The 14,147-nt window shown below is 36.9% G+C and overlaps 1 protein-coding gene and 1 pseudogene across 5 annotated transcripts in view; one reads left to right on the plus strand and one right to left on the minus strand.

Annotated features, from left to right (window-relative positions):
• Nucleotides 1-14,147, minus strand: part of TMEM209 (transmembrane protein 209) — a 59,015-nt gene that overhangs the window by 21,651 nt on the left and 23,217 nt on the right. For 2 of the 4 annotated variants that reach the window (XM_080665569.1, XM_080665571.1), the window contains exons 11-15: nucleotides 12,790-12,887; nucleotides 10,634-10,748; nucleotides 10,446-10,543; nucleotides 7,563-7,636; nucleotides 914-2,414 (exon numbers count right to left, since the gene is read on the minus strand). In XM_080665569.1, the coding sequence (XP_080521695.1) occupies nucleotides 2,360-2,414; nucleotides 7,563-7,636; nucleotides 10,446-10,543; nucleotides 10,634-10,748; nucleotides 12,790-12,887 (440 nt within the window). In that variant the 3' untranslated portion in view covers nucleotides 914-2,359. Of the gene's footprint in view, nucleotides 1-913; nucleotides 2,415-3,770; nucleotides 3,854-7,562; nucleotides 7,637-10,445; nucleotides 10,544-10,633; nucleotides 10,749-12,789; nucleotides 12,888-14,147 lie in introns of those variants that run through there. The other 2 variants (XM_080665570.1, XM_080665568.1) reach the window with 2 other exon arrangements.
• LOC308246992 (small ribosomal subunit protein eS24-like) lies at nucleotides 10,863-11,258 on the plus strand (annotated as a pseudogene). The gene has a single exon. The product of its transcript is annotated as a small ribosomal subunit protein eS24-like (transcript).

The raw sequence follows: 14,147 nt of genomic DNA on the forward strand, positions 1-14,147 counted from the left end.
GAAATATGAAAAAGCAAAAAACACCCAACCGGAAAAGAAAAAAGAATAAAAAAATATGAAGATAGTGTAAGAAGCCTCTGGGACAACTTCAAGGGTACCAACATCCGAATTATGGGGGTGCCAGAAGAAGAGAGAGAGCAAGATATTTAAAACCTATTGGAAGAAATAATGACAGAAAACTTCCCCCACATGGTGAAAGAAATAGACTTACAAGTCCAGGAAGCGCACAGAACCCCAAACAAAAGGAATCCAAAGAGGACCACACCAAGACACATCATAATTAAAATGCCAAGAGCAAAAGACAAAGAGAGAATCTTAAAAGCAGCAAGAGAAAAACAGTTAATTACCTACAAGGGAGCACCCATACGATTGTCAGCTGATTTCTCAACAGAAACTATGCAGGCCAGAGGTAATGGCAAGAAATTTTCAAAGTGATGAATAGCAAGAACCTACAACCAAGATTACTCTACCCAGCAAAGCTATCATTCAGAATTGAAGGGCAGATAAAGAGCTTCACAGATAAGAAAAAGCTAAAGGAGTTCATCACCACCAAACCAGTATTATATGAAATGCTGAAAGGTATTCTTAAAGAAGAGGAAGAAGAAAAAAGTAAAGAGAAAAATTATGAACAACAAATACATATCTATCAACAAGTGAACCTAAAAATCAAGTGAATTAAAAACCTGAGGAACAGAATAATCTGGTGAATATAATAGAATCAGGGGCATAAGAAAGGGAGTGGACTGACAATTATGGGGGGGGGGGAAGGGGGTATGGGGGGTGCGGGAAGAGACTGGACAAAAATCGTACACCTATGGATGAGGACAGTGGCGGGTGGGCAGTAAGGGCAGAGGGTGGGGTGGGAACTGGGTGGAGGGGAGCTATGAGGGGAAAAAAGAGGAACAACTGTAATAATCTGAACAATAAAGATTTATTAAAAAAATAGTAGACTTAGATCTTAACATGTCCTCATATTTAACACGTTTAATTAATATTTTCCTCTAAAATATCATAGCCAACATATTAACATATATCAAAAGCAGTTAAAAGATAGAAACACCATTCCAGTGAACATAAGACTTTTAAAAAACGGAAACAAGTTAAAAAGAAAATTTACAAAATTATACAAAACTGGCTGCACATAAAATACTGACATGCAGTTACTGAGAAGATACTGGTTTTAGTTATTTCCAGGTGATGGAAGCAGTCTAATATATCAATCCAGAAAATATATGCAATTGTTGGCTGGCCTTAGAGGTACTACATATACACATTAAAAAAAAATAGTCATGCAAAACTTATAAACCAGGTAACTTCTCATTCACCAGATATTTTGAATACCTAAAAAATTTAAACATATCATATGATCTTAAAGGGAACTCTTAAAATCATACAATATCATGGAATTAAACTTTTTAAAGTGGAGGATATAGAGGTAGGCCTCTTAGAAAAATTTCCCTATTTGACTTGAGTTATTAAAACCAAAGCAGCCCTGGCCAGTGTGGCTCAGTTGATTGGAACATTGTCCCATGCACTTAAGGTCGCCGGTCAAATTCCCAGTCAGGGCACATGCCCACGTTTCCGGTTTAAACCCTGGTTGGGGCGTGTACGGGAGGCAACCAATTGATGTTTCTCTCTCTCTCCCTCTCCCTTCCTCTCTCTAAAATCAATGAAAATACAACATATAGAGTGAGGATTAAAACAAAAACAAAGCAGTTGTTTTCTTGATGTCCTCAACTTCTTAACTAAGACCCAAATAGTTTAATTCTATCAGCTAAATTTAATCAAAGAGTTGACTTTTTAAACACAATACTGTCAAACTTCTTTCATAAAGTTTAAAAAATACACATGAACTAACTAATACATTACTTAGAAGCTGATTTCATTTTTAAAATATGGGCCTTGGGCTGATTTGCCAAACACTGGGAAAAGATAGAGATTTAAAAAGTTAGACAATTTGCTTGTTTCTTTTTAAGTACTTATACCAAATAATGTAATTGAAGAGTCAATTTCTGTGGGAAAGAATCAGGTAGATGATTCTTATTTGAAAGTTACAATGAAAAGGGACACATATTTACTTAATTAAGGGGGGACTGCACTGTTTTAGGTTAACAATCCTGAAGGGTTGCAGTTTTGTAAGCAACTGAAAAATCTGAAATGTGATAAAAAATTGAGAGTAATGTCTGTTGTTGAAGATATAGGACATACTTTCACAAGAAAGTTTCCAAAATAGCTATTTTTTCATTAAATCTAAAGAGTCTGTAACATACACACGTGTCATAAAGCAGAAGAGGTGGTAACTCAGAGATGCTTAGATTCAACCAAATAAAAGTCCAAATGTTTGGAATTAAATGACCAACTACTCGCCAAAAATCCACAAAATATTCACACCAGACAGACCAAGATTAACTCTCCTATAAAGAAAAAAAGTTTTAGTGAAAATGATTGTCAAGCATTGAAGGTCTTTTCTCATATAACAAAATAGAGTATAAGGTTTCTTCTATCATTTTATTGATGACATTTTTAACAGTATTCTGTAATAAGTTATGGTACACATGGTTTATAAGGTGAATTCTAGTAACAATAATTACTTTCTTAATTGTGCTTAAAACCCAAATTTAGAATAAATGAATTAATAGTGTTGAAAATTAACTTTTCAGTGAGCCTCAAGAACTATTATATCAGGTAGAGTTAATAGGATAATTTTAGTAGGTAAAATCAAAGTAAATGTGTCAATAAAATTTTTTTTAAATGGAGAATATAGAGACAGGCCTCTTAGAGAAATTTACCTATTTGACTTGAATTAGGAATTTTCCAATATTAGATGCTTTAGTGGATTTGCATATAGGTATTAATATTGCTTAAACTAAACCATATTTCACATATCAAAAAGAAAAGTCACTGGAGGGTTAGTAGGGGCTGAGAGGAGGGGGGTAAGGCGGGGAAATGGGAGATATCTGTAATACTATCAACAATAAAAAATATATTAAAAAATAAAGAAAGAAAAATTGCCCTAGCCGATTTGCTCAGTGGTTAGTAGTGGCCCACACACTGATGGATGGATTGCAGGTTTGCGTGCAGGCTTGATTCCTGCCCTAGTTGGGAGGAGGGGAGCGCGTATACGGGGGCAAACAGTTGATGTGTCTCTCTCACGTCGATGTTTCTCTCAATCTCCCCTCCCTTCCACTCTCTCTAAAAATCAATTTAAAAAAACTATCCTTGGGTAAGGATTAATAAAAAGAAAAATTGATTTCTACTCCAGAGAGTAATATAACTGTATTTAAAGTATGAAGAGAAGAGGGCTATAAGAGAGATAAGTTACTCATATAACAGAGTAATCAACTATGTCCAACACTGAAGAATCATGAGAGAGTTGTACACCTCTATTATTTGGAATCACAGGAGTAATATCATAATGAAAAGCTACAGGAGTTTCAAGTGGTGACTTTGGGAAGTGGGCTTGGGTAATACAGGGAACTGCTTATTTCTGTCAGTAACTGTTAGCACTGTATGATTTATTAAATTACTAGAGGCCTGATGCATGAAGATTCATGCAAGAATGGGCCTTCCTTCCCCTGGCTGCCGGCACCGCCTTCCCTCTGGCCCGGAGCCGCCTTTCCACCTTCCCACGCTACCCAGAGGCCCAGAACGACTGGGGCGGTGCAGAAAGCCTGTGTCGTCACCATGGTGACAACACAAGTGTCCTACCCCCAGCCACTCAACGCCTACAAATTAACCCGCCAGCTTTGTTGGTTAATTTGCATACTCACTCCTGATTGGCTAGTGGGTGTCATGAAGGTATGGTCAATTTGCATCTTTCTCTTTTATTAGTGTAGATGAGTATGTATTCATTCTGATAAAAATTAAAAATATATATTATAAAAATGCCCTTCAAAAAAGGTAATTTCTATCAGCCATATTTTCCTATTTTTTCATACCCTCACCAACACTGCAAATGATAAATCTCAATTTGATAGAAAAATGTTTTAATTTGGGCTTGTCTATGAGGCTAAGCATCTTTTCATGTTTATTAACCATTTGTACAACATTTTCTATGAAAAAGTCTTTTGTGTCTCTGGCCACTTTCTATATTTTTCTTTTCTAATTAACTTACATGCTTTACATGTGATGAATACTAACTTAGATTTGCTATATGTGTTGCAACTATAATGCTTTGTTTCAGTTTGACATTTAACTTTAAACTTTATTTATGGTGTATTTCGCTGAACAGAACACTTAAATTACTATGTGGTCAATTCTGTCTAGATTTTTTTCCCTTTTGGAAGTAAAACATTCATCTTATTCCAGTAACGGCACAGATACGTGGCATTAAATTGAAAATGTTTTTGGATCAATCTGCTGATTTATGGGCATGATTCCAAATGGAGTATATTTGAGTCACTTGCTATTTCCTTTAAGTTACAGGATAGTAGTTTTTAACTATTTCATTATTTTAGAATATATTAAAAGGAGTAAGCAATCATACTTTTAAATTTAATTCAATTTTATTTTCCTTGGTTAAAAAAAAAAATAAATAAATAAAACACAAATTAGTCTTAGTCAAAAATGTTTCATTTTCTACATATAAGTTGTACACTTAACAGATAAGCACTGTATCAATTTGTTTTTGGCCTTTGAGTAAATTATTGTTCCATTGAGTACTTTTATTTATTTTTATTCATTTATTTATTTTTAAATCTTTATTCAGATTATTACAATTGTTTCTCCTTTTTCCCCCCATAGCTTCCCTCCACCCAGTTCCCACCCCACCTTCTGCCCTTACCTCCCCCCCACTGTCCTCATCCATAGGTGTATGATTTTTGTCCAGTCTCTTCCTTAACCCCCCCATACCCCTTTCCCCCTGAGAATTATCAGTCCACTCCCTTTCTGTGCCCCTGATTCTATTATATTCACCAGATTATTCTGTTCCTCAGGTTTTTGATTCACTTGATTTTTAGGTTCGCTTGTTGATAGATATGTGTTTGTTGTTCATAATTTTTCTCTTTACTTTTTTCTTCTTCCTCTTCTTTAAGAATACCTTTCAGCATTTCATATAATACTGGTTTGGTGGTGATGAACTCCTTTAGCTTTTTCTTATCTGTGAAGCTCTTTATCTGCCCTTCAATTCTGAATGATAGCTTTGCTGGGTAGAGTAATCTTGGTTGTAGGTTCTTGCTATTCATCACATTGAAAATTTCTTGCCACTCCCGTCTGGCCTGCATAGTTTCTGTTGAGAAATCAGCTGACAATCGTATGGGTGCTCCCTTGTAGGTAATTAACTGTTTTTCTCTTGCTGCTTTTAAGATTCTCTCTTTGTCTTTTGCTCTTGGCATTTTAATTATGATGTGTCTTGGTGTGGTCCCTTTTGGATTCCTTTTGTTTGGGGTTCTGTGGGCTTCCGGGACTTCTAAGTCTATTTCTTTCACCAGGTGGGGGAAGTTTTCAGTCATTATTTCTTCAAATAGGTTTCAGTATCTTGCTCTCTCTCTTCTTCTGGCACCCCCATAATTCTGATGTTGGTATGCTTGAAGTTGTCCCAGAGGCTTCTTACACTATCTTCAACTTTTTGGATTTTTTTTTCTTTTTGCTTTTTCGGTTGAGTGTTTTTTGCTTCTTTGTATTTCAATTCTTTGACTTGATTCTTGTGTTCCTCTAGTCTGTTGTTGGTCTCTGTATAATATTTTTTATTTCAGTCAGTGTATGTTTAATTTCTAGTTGGTCCTCTTTCATATCTTCGAGGGTCTCGTTATATTTATCGGCCTTTTCTAGGATATTCTTGAAAAGCCTTATAACCGTGGTTTTGAATTCTATATCCAGTTGTTTGTTTTCCTCCATTTCTTTCGTTTGTCATCTGTTTCTTTGACGCCGCATTTTCACTGCTTCCCTGAGTTGGTAGGGTAGATTTGTGTGCTAGGTTTCCTATATGGCCCAGTGGGTTGGCCTCCCCAGTTAACCTGAGGTGGACACTCTTGGTGCACCCCTTTGTGGACTGTGTGTACAGCCTTGTTGTAGTTAAGTCTTGATTGTTGTTGGTATCACTGGGAGGAATTGACCTCCAGGCCAGTTGGCTGTAAGGATCAGCTGTGTCTACGCTGGGAGAAGTTCGGTGCTGGAGACAGCCTTACAGGATTAGACTTGCCAAATTGCAATAGCCTCTGTGCTCAGCTTGGATGGGGTGGAGTCTCAGGGCGGAGCAGACAGTCTTGGCTTCCAGTCAGCCTTGCCCTTGCGTGTGTGTGCGCCTGCAGACCTCTGCCTTCCCCGGCTCCCGAGTCTCCGCCCGAGAGTCCAGATTCCCCCCACAAGAGCGTGGGTCCCCAGGGGCTCGCCTGGAACTGGGGTTCAGTGCAGTCAGAACTGGGGCTCAGTGCAGTCAGGAGCTTCTGACTCCCTTCCACTAGGGAAAGCCTGTGGCAACCTCCGCAGCCTTTGTGCACACTGGCACGCGCGCGCCTTCAGACCTCTGCCTTCCCCGGCTCCCGAGTCTCCGCCCGAGAGTCCAGATTCCCCCCACAAGAGTGTGGGTCCCCAGGGGCTCACCTGGAACTGGGGTTCAGTGCAGTCAGAACTGGGGTTCAGTGCGGTCGGGGGCTTCCTTCCCCCTTCCGCCAGAGAAAGTAAGCCAGGCTCTCAGCCGCCCTTCCTCTCTGCGCACAAAGACCCTTTGCTGTACCTCCAATTCTCTGTGAGCTTTTCTCTTTCCTTCTAGTTGTAGAATTTCCACTCAGCCAGCTTTCCTGTGGTTCTGGATGGTATCCGTTCTGTCTTTTAGTTGTAGTTTTGAAATTGTTGTGCGAGGCAGCAGTTTAGGTGCTTACCTATGCCGCCATCTTGGTTTCTCCTCTCCCATTGAGTACTTTTAAAGCTTTTACATTTTTATGCATAGGACAAATTGTATATGGCACTCAACACAAGATTCACGCCATCAGGGCAAATCATTTATGTATCTAAATGTCAATTTGGATAGACAGAGGAAAAGATAAATTTTCAATTAAAACAGAAAACTAGCCCTAGCTGGTTTGGCTCAGTGGTTGGAGTGTTTGGCCCGTAGACTGAAGAGTCCTGTGTTTGATTCCAGTCAAGGGCACGTACCTTGGTTGCACGCTCAATCCCCGGCCTGAACCGGGGCCACCAATTGATGTATCTCTCTCACATTGATGTTTCTCTTTCTCTGTCTCTCCCCCTCCCTTATACTCTGTCTAAAAATCAATGGGAAAAATATCCTTGTGTGAGGATTAACAAAAACAAAACAAAAAGACAAAAACTAAAACTTCATTGTTTAAAATATGTCTAAAACTCCAACCAATTGAGCTACCCATGGCTAGAAATTACCATTTTTGAAGGGCATTTTTGTAATATATTTTTTAATTTTTATCAAAATGAATACATACCCATAATTTAATAAATCATATAGTGCTAAAAGTTAATGACAGAAATAAGCAGTTCCCTGTATTACCCAAGCCCGCTTCCCAAAGTCACCACTTGAAACTCCTGCAAAATCTTAAAGGAAGAAAATCAGTTAATAAATTAAGTACTTGTGTTTTTAAAGCACAAATACCTACCCAAGCATTCCTGACTCTTTGGTCTTTATGATGTAAAGGAACATTAATAATGTATGAAACATATTATTTCGGCCCTGGAACAAAGACAAAAAAGACAGCAAGATTTAAACTAAACCAAGCAAAAGAAAACAACAACAACAACAACAAACCCACAAAAAACTAAACCAAGCAAAAGATTCAGTCTCCTAAGTAAATGCAGATCCTATCAATTCACATTCTACAAACTCAGAATTCCATGTAACTCAGATTTTCATTCACTCATTAAAGACAGTGCCTACTTTGTGCTAGGAAGTGGGAATACTGCAGTGAATAAGACAGAGAGGATCCATTAAATCAAGGAGCTTTAAGTCTAGTAAAAGGCAGACAGAAAATTCAGAATTACAAAAAGTGTGATGAATGTTATAAGGGGGAGGAGGAAGGTGCCATGGGAACACATGTGGGCCTCTGACCCAGACTGGTGAACCAGGAAATGCCTCTCTGAGGAAGAGATTTTTAAGTTGAGACCTGAAAGATGAGCAGAAAGTAAACAGACTGGGAAGTTTCTACACATGGATAGTAGCATTTACAAAGGCCTGGAAGAGAGCTATTGTTAGGCTGGTGCCCATGCATACTATACACACAAAATGCTCTATCTCAAAAATTAACACAAAAGTATGGGGATTAAAAACCTTTTAATCATACTTCAATTATATGTTAATGACAATATAAGTAACAGGTTAAACAACAATTTATTTTATCTACAAGTGACTACACAGCAGCATTTTGCTAGCCCTAAAATCAAGCAATGATATGTAATTTCTGCTCTTTGAACTAGCTCCTAACTTAGGTTTTCAATTCACCGATCAACTTGTATCTACTTACTCTGATTCAGTCTTTTTACTCAAGAATCTAAGGATATATAATTTTTAAAACACAGTGTTTAAAAAAAAAAAGATTTCAAAGGAAGTTCAATGGCCCAAAATATTTATACTTTTAGAAAGTTGAAATATTAAATTTGAAAAATGAAATTAATATTCTTCCTTTGGAATCTGATGGAGAACACATTTTATAATTATAGTCAATGTAAAAATTTCTTAGTAAACGCACTGATAAAAATAACTGCAATGGTCATCAAAAGAATTGATGTTTACAATCAAGACTAAAATACCTGGGTAATGCTTGCTTCAGAAGCACATATATTAAGATTAGAATGATACAGGGAATATTAGCATGGACCCTGCGCACGGTAACACACAAATTGATGAAATGTTCCGTATTAAAAACAAAACCCTCGATAGAAGTGTAAATTGGTACAATCCCCCTTTTTTTAAAAAAAAAAAATATATTTTTTATTGATATTTCACAGAGAGGAAGGGAGAGGGATAGAGAGCTAGAAACATCGATGAGAGAGAAACATCGATCAGCCGCCTCCTGCACACCTCCCACTGAGGATGTGCCCGCAACCAAGGTACATGCCCCTGACCGGAATCGAACCCGGGACCCTTCAGTCCGCAGGCCGACGCTCCATCCACTGAGCCAAACTGGTTTCGGCCAATCCCCTTTTTTATAAAGTAGTTTGATATCTATTTTAAAATCCTTGAAAATATTCTGTAACCTAGAATTTTACTTTTGGATTCTGAGCTAAAGAAATTCCCCAAAATGCAGACAGCTATACATATAAAGATGAATATTCAGCCATATTTATGATAATTAAGAATTAGAGCACAGTCAGTGTGGCTCAGTGGTTGAGCGTCAACCATGAACCAAGAGGTGATGGGATCGATTCCAGGTCAGGGCACATGCCTGGGTTATGGACTCAGTCCCTAGCAGGGGGCGTGCAGAAGGCAGCTGATCAATGATTCTCTCTCATCATTGATGTTTCTATCTCTCTCCCTATCCCTTCCTCTCTGAATCAATAAAAATATATTTAAAAAAACAAACACAACAAAATGTCTAACAGTAGGGGAATGGTTGAATAAATTATGTTACAATCTTATAATGAAGTTTTTTATAGCCATTAAAAAGTATTTTTATGCCCTAGCTGGTTTAGCTCAGTGGATAGAGAGTTGGCCTGCAGAGTGAAGGGTCCTGGGTTCAATTCTGGTCAAGGGCACATGCCCAGGTTGTGGGCTCAATCCCCAGTAGGGGGCATGCAGGAGGCAGCTGATCAATGATGCTCTCTCATCATTGATGTTTCTATCTCTCCTTCTCCCTTCCTCCCTGAAATCAATAAAAATATATTAAATCAAATAAATAAAAATAAAAAAATATTTTTAAGTATTTTTATGAAAATTTTTAATGGTATGGAAATTATAAAGGTAATTTTTAGAATCATTTACATAAATGATTGCAATCCATAAAAAAGAAGAGAGAGCCCTGGCTGGTATTTTCAGTGGTTAGAACACTGGCCCAAGGATGAAGGGTCGAGGATTTGATTCCTGGTCAAGGGCAAGTACCTGGGTTGCAGGCTCCATCCTGGGCCCTAGTCGGGGCATGGGCAGGAGGCAACCAATCAATGTGTCTCTCTCACATTGATGTTTCTATCTCCCTCCTTTCATCTTCCCTCCCTCCTTTCCAGTCTCTGAAAAATCAATGGGAAAAATATCCTCAGGTGAGGATTAAAAAAGAAAAAGTACAGAGAAAGAGCAAAATGAAATTTACCGAAAGCAATACACCAAAATGTTAACAGTTGCCTCTAAGTAATAAAATGAGTGATTTTTCTTTATATTTTCCCCAATTAAACATGTATTTTATAGTTAAAAATGGGCTAATGCAAGAAACACATTTTCCCTAATTTAAAAAGTTTACCTATTCCATAAACTAGAGATTCTAATTTTAAAAACATCATCAAAGCAAGTCATCCGTGACATTCTATAAAAGCAGCTTCTACACTTAGAGAAGTACCTTTGGAAGATTGTAGACATGACGCTGGTAGATTAGCTCATAATGGGGAGGGTTGATAGCACTCTGATAAATGCAAAAGACATTCTCATTTGTTACATCTGTAAAGGAAATATGCTACATGAAAAACAAAATCACCAGATGTATTTCATGTAAAAAGTTCAACTCATTTTTTTAGGAGAGGCTTATACCTGGTTTATTTGGTGTCTGAACAAAGTGCTGAGAAGTAAATGTTTTTCCGTCAGGGTATTTAGGATGTGGAGGTAATCTGGAATCAAGGTAGGTGCAAAACACATGCATAATGATCTAAAAATGAGAAAACAATTTTTCAAAATCAGCATGAAAATCTGTCATAGATGGAGCCCTTTAAAAACATCTGTGTCCTTTTCCTTCCTGGCTGCTTGAAGATCAATCTTCATCATGAATGACACAGTAACTATCTGGACCAGGAAGTTCGTGACCAACAGACTGCTTCAGCGGAAGCAAATGGTCATTGACGTCCTTCACCCTGGGAAGGCAACAGTACCCAAGACAGAAATTCGGGAAAAACTAGCCAAAATGATAAGACCATACCAGATGTCATCTTTGTGTTTGGATTCAGAACCCACTTTGGTGGAGGCAAAACAACTGGCTTTGGCATGATTTATGTATGATTCCTTGGATTACGCAAAGAAAAATGAATCCAAACACAGACTTGCAAGCCATGGCCTATATGAGAAGAAGATCTCAAGAAAACAGAGAAAGGAACGCAAGAACAGAATGAAGACAGTCAGGGGGACTGCAAAGGCCAATGTTGGTGCTGGCAAAAAGAAGTAAAGATTCTTCAGTGACTTTATCTGTGGTGATGGTGCAGATTTTTCATGAGAGGATTAATAAACTAAACTTTTATGTATAAAAATATCTGTGTTTATGACTCTAATTTAAAATTTTTTCCCTAAAGAGAGAATTAGCAAAAATGCTTTCAAATGGTTTTAAGATGAAATCTGTAAAATGAAAAGATAAAAGACATTCCTAATTTTCTGTTATGTAGATATTTCACACCCATATAGCTAGTGAGCAGCAAAACCAAGATAAAATACATATCTACTCAATTCTTAATTTGAATATCAGCATTTAAAACATCATTTTCACACAAAAGTCACTATAAAAAAATAAAGAACATGCCGAAACCGGTGTGGCTCAGTGGATAGAGCGTCAGCCTGCGGACTAAAGGGTCCCGGGTTCGATTCCGGTCAAGGGCATGTACCTTGGTTGCGGGCACATCCCCAGTGGGGGGTGTGCAGGAGGCAGCTGATCGATGTTTCTCTCCCATCGATGTTTCTAGCTCTCTATCCCTCCCCCTTCCTCTCTGTAAAAAATCAATAAAATATATTTAAAAAAAATAAAATAAAATAAAGAACATGATTTTGAAAAACTCTTAAATGACCCAAATTTTTATAATCTTTGATCTTAGAAATCTAATTCTACTAGGAATCTTTCTTCTTTAAAATATATATTTTTTGTTTTTATTGATTTCAGAGAGGAAGGGAGAGGGAGAGATAGAAAGATCAATGATGAGAGAGAATCATTGATCAGCTACTTCCTGCATGCCCCCCACTGGGGATCGAACCCACAACCCGGCATGTGTCCTTGACCAGAATTGAACCCAGGACCCTTCAGTCCACAAGCCGAAGCTCTAGCCACTGAGCCAAAGCAGCTAGGGCAAGGAATCTTTCTTAAAGTAGTAATTTCAAATAAGAAAGAAATATGCATCATGATATTCCTTGCAACATTATTTAAGATAGAAAAACAAAAATCCCTTCCCCTATCACATTTCTCAAACGTTTAAGTCTAATATTGGAGAACAGTTAAATGACAGTGTAATAATGAAAAACCTACTTAAATATTGCAAAAGTGAAAAAAACAAGATATATCTTTTACACACGTGATTACAACTGTGATAAAAACATTAAAAAATAGTGCAACCTAAGTAAAGGGAAAAAATAGACAAAAATAGTAACACTTGTTGGGTTAAGATGCTGGTACAATTTTAATTTTTTATTTCTACTTTAGTTTCCAAATTCTTTTTAATATTTATTTTGATAATGGGAAAATAAAAACACATAAATCCAATAACAAAACTGAAAAAAGGCCCTGGCCGAGTAGCTCATTTGGTTAGAGCATCATCCTGATATGCCAAGGTTGCGGGTTTGATCCCCAGTCAGGGAACATACAAGAAGCAACCAATAAATGCATAAGTAAGTAGAACAACAAATCGGTATTTCTCTATCTCTCCAAAAGCAATAAAAAACAAACAAGCAAACAAAACACTGAAAAACAACAATGAAAAATAAAACTGCAGACTTACAGCAGAATCAGTGGGCAGGTCTGTATCCCACTTGCGTCCTTTGAAGTCTCCACCTCTATTCCATCGAAACGAGCTCATACAGCCTCCCTGAGAAAGTTCTATAGCAACAAAGGTGAAATTTAAAAAGCTAAGACTATGCAAAAATGAGGGAAAAACGGCTAAGGGGTTATAATAAGAGAAGCATATCATCTTAAAAACCTGATTAAAAGATCTATAACATAAATACAAAATATAAAAGATTAACTTAAATATCACCAGAAGAATTACATAAATCCAAAATGTGAGATAAGACTAATATTCTGGATTTTTTTTTTTTTTTAAAAAGTATTTTATTGATTTTTACAGAGAGGAAGGGAGAGGGATAGAGAATTAGAAACATTGATGAAAGAGAAACATTGATCAGCTGCCTCCTGCACACCCCCCACTGGGGATGTGCCCGCAACCAAGGTACATGCCCTTGACCGGAATCGAACCTGGGACCCTTCAGTCCACAGGCCGATGCTCCATTCACTGAGCCACACCAGTCAGGGCTATTCTGGATTCTTAAAGTCAATGTCATGTAGGCAAAAGGTGGCAAGACTGTTAGAGACAAAAAAAAAAAAAAAAAAAAGATGAAACAATACATTTAATGTATGAACCTATAGTTTATTCCTGGTTAGAAAAAAAAAAGGGTATATAACATTATTTGGACAATTGGGAAATCTGAATATGAACTGTATATTAGATAATATAGAAATATTTTTAAATTTTTAACTGTATTATGGTAATGTAAGGGAATTTATTCTTTTAGGAATTCGCATGCTGAAAAAATAATAATGCCTATACAATACACTTTCAAATGAGCAAAAAAAAAGTGTGTCTGTATACGTATATGTACATGTACATGTATATGTAGAGAAAGAATCAAATATGGAAAATGTGGATAACTATTCAATCTAGAAGGCCTACTGTACAGGGTTCGTTGTACTTTTTTGTATATTTGATATATATTAATACTTTGTATATAATTTGTATATATATATGTATATGTATGTATATATATATATATATATATACATATATATATATATATATATATATATATATATATATGCACACATACACACACGCCTTTTTTTGTATATATACAAACCTACCTATGAGGCAATCTTGCCAAAAAACTGTAACCTAAATTTTCAGGAAATACAGAGAACAGAGGGTCACGTAAAAGTACACCATGGAGATGCATTCAACAAAATCCATACCATGGGAAACACTAAAGGACAAACAATCCAGTTCTTTAAAAAAATAAGCTTTGCGCAGGGGCAGTATCGTAGCCAATGAGGTTTATCCAAGGCGCGATTATTGCTAATTGAAAA

This window comes from Plecotus auritus, assembly GCF_963455305.1.
Source record: "Plecotus auritus genome assembly, chromosome: 4".
Taxonomy (NCBI): Eukaryota; Metazoa; Chordata; class Mammalia; order Chiroptera; family Vespertilionidae; genus Plecotus; species Plecotus auritus.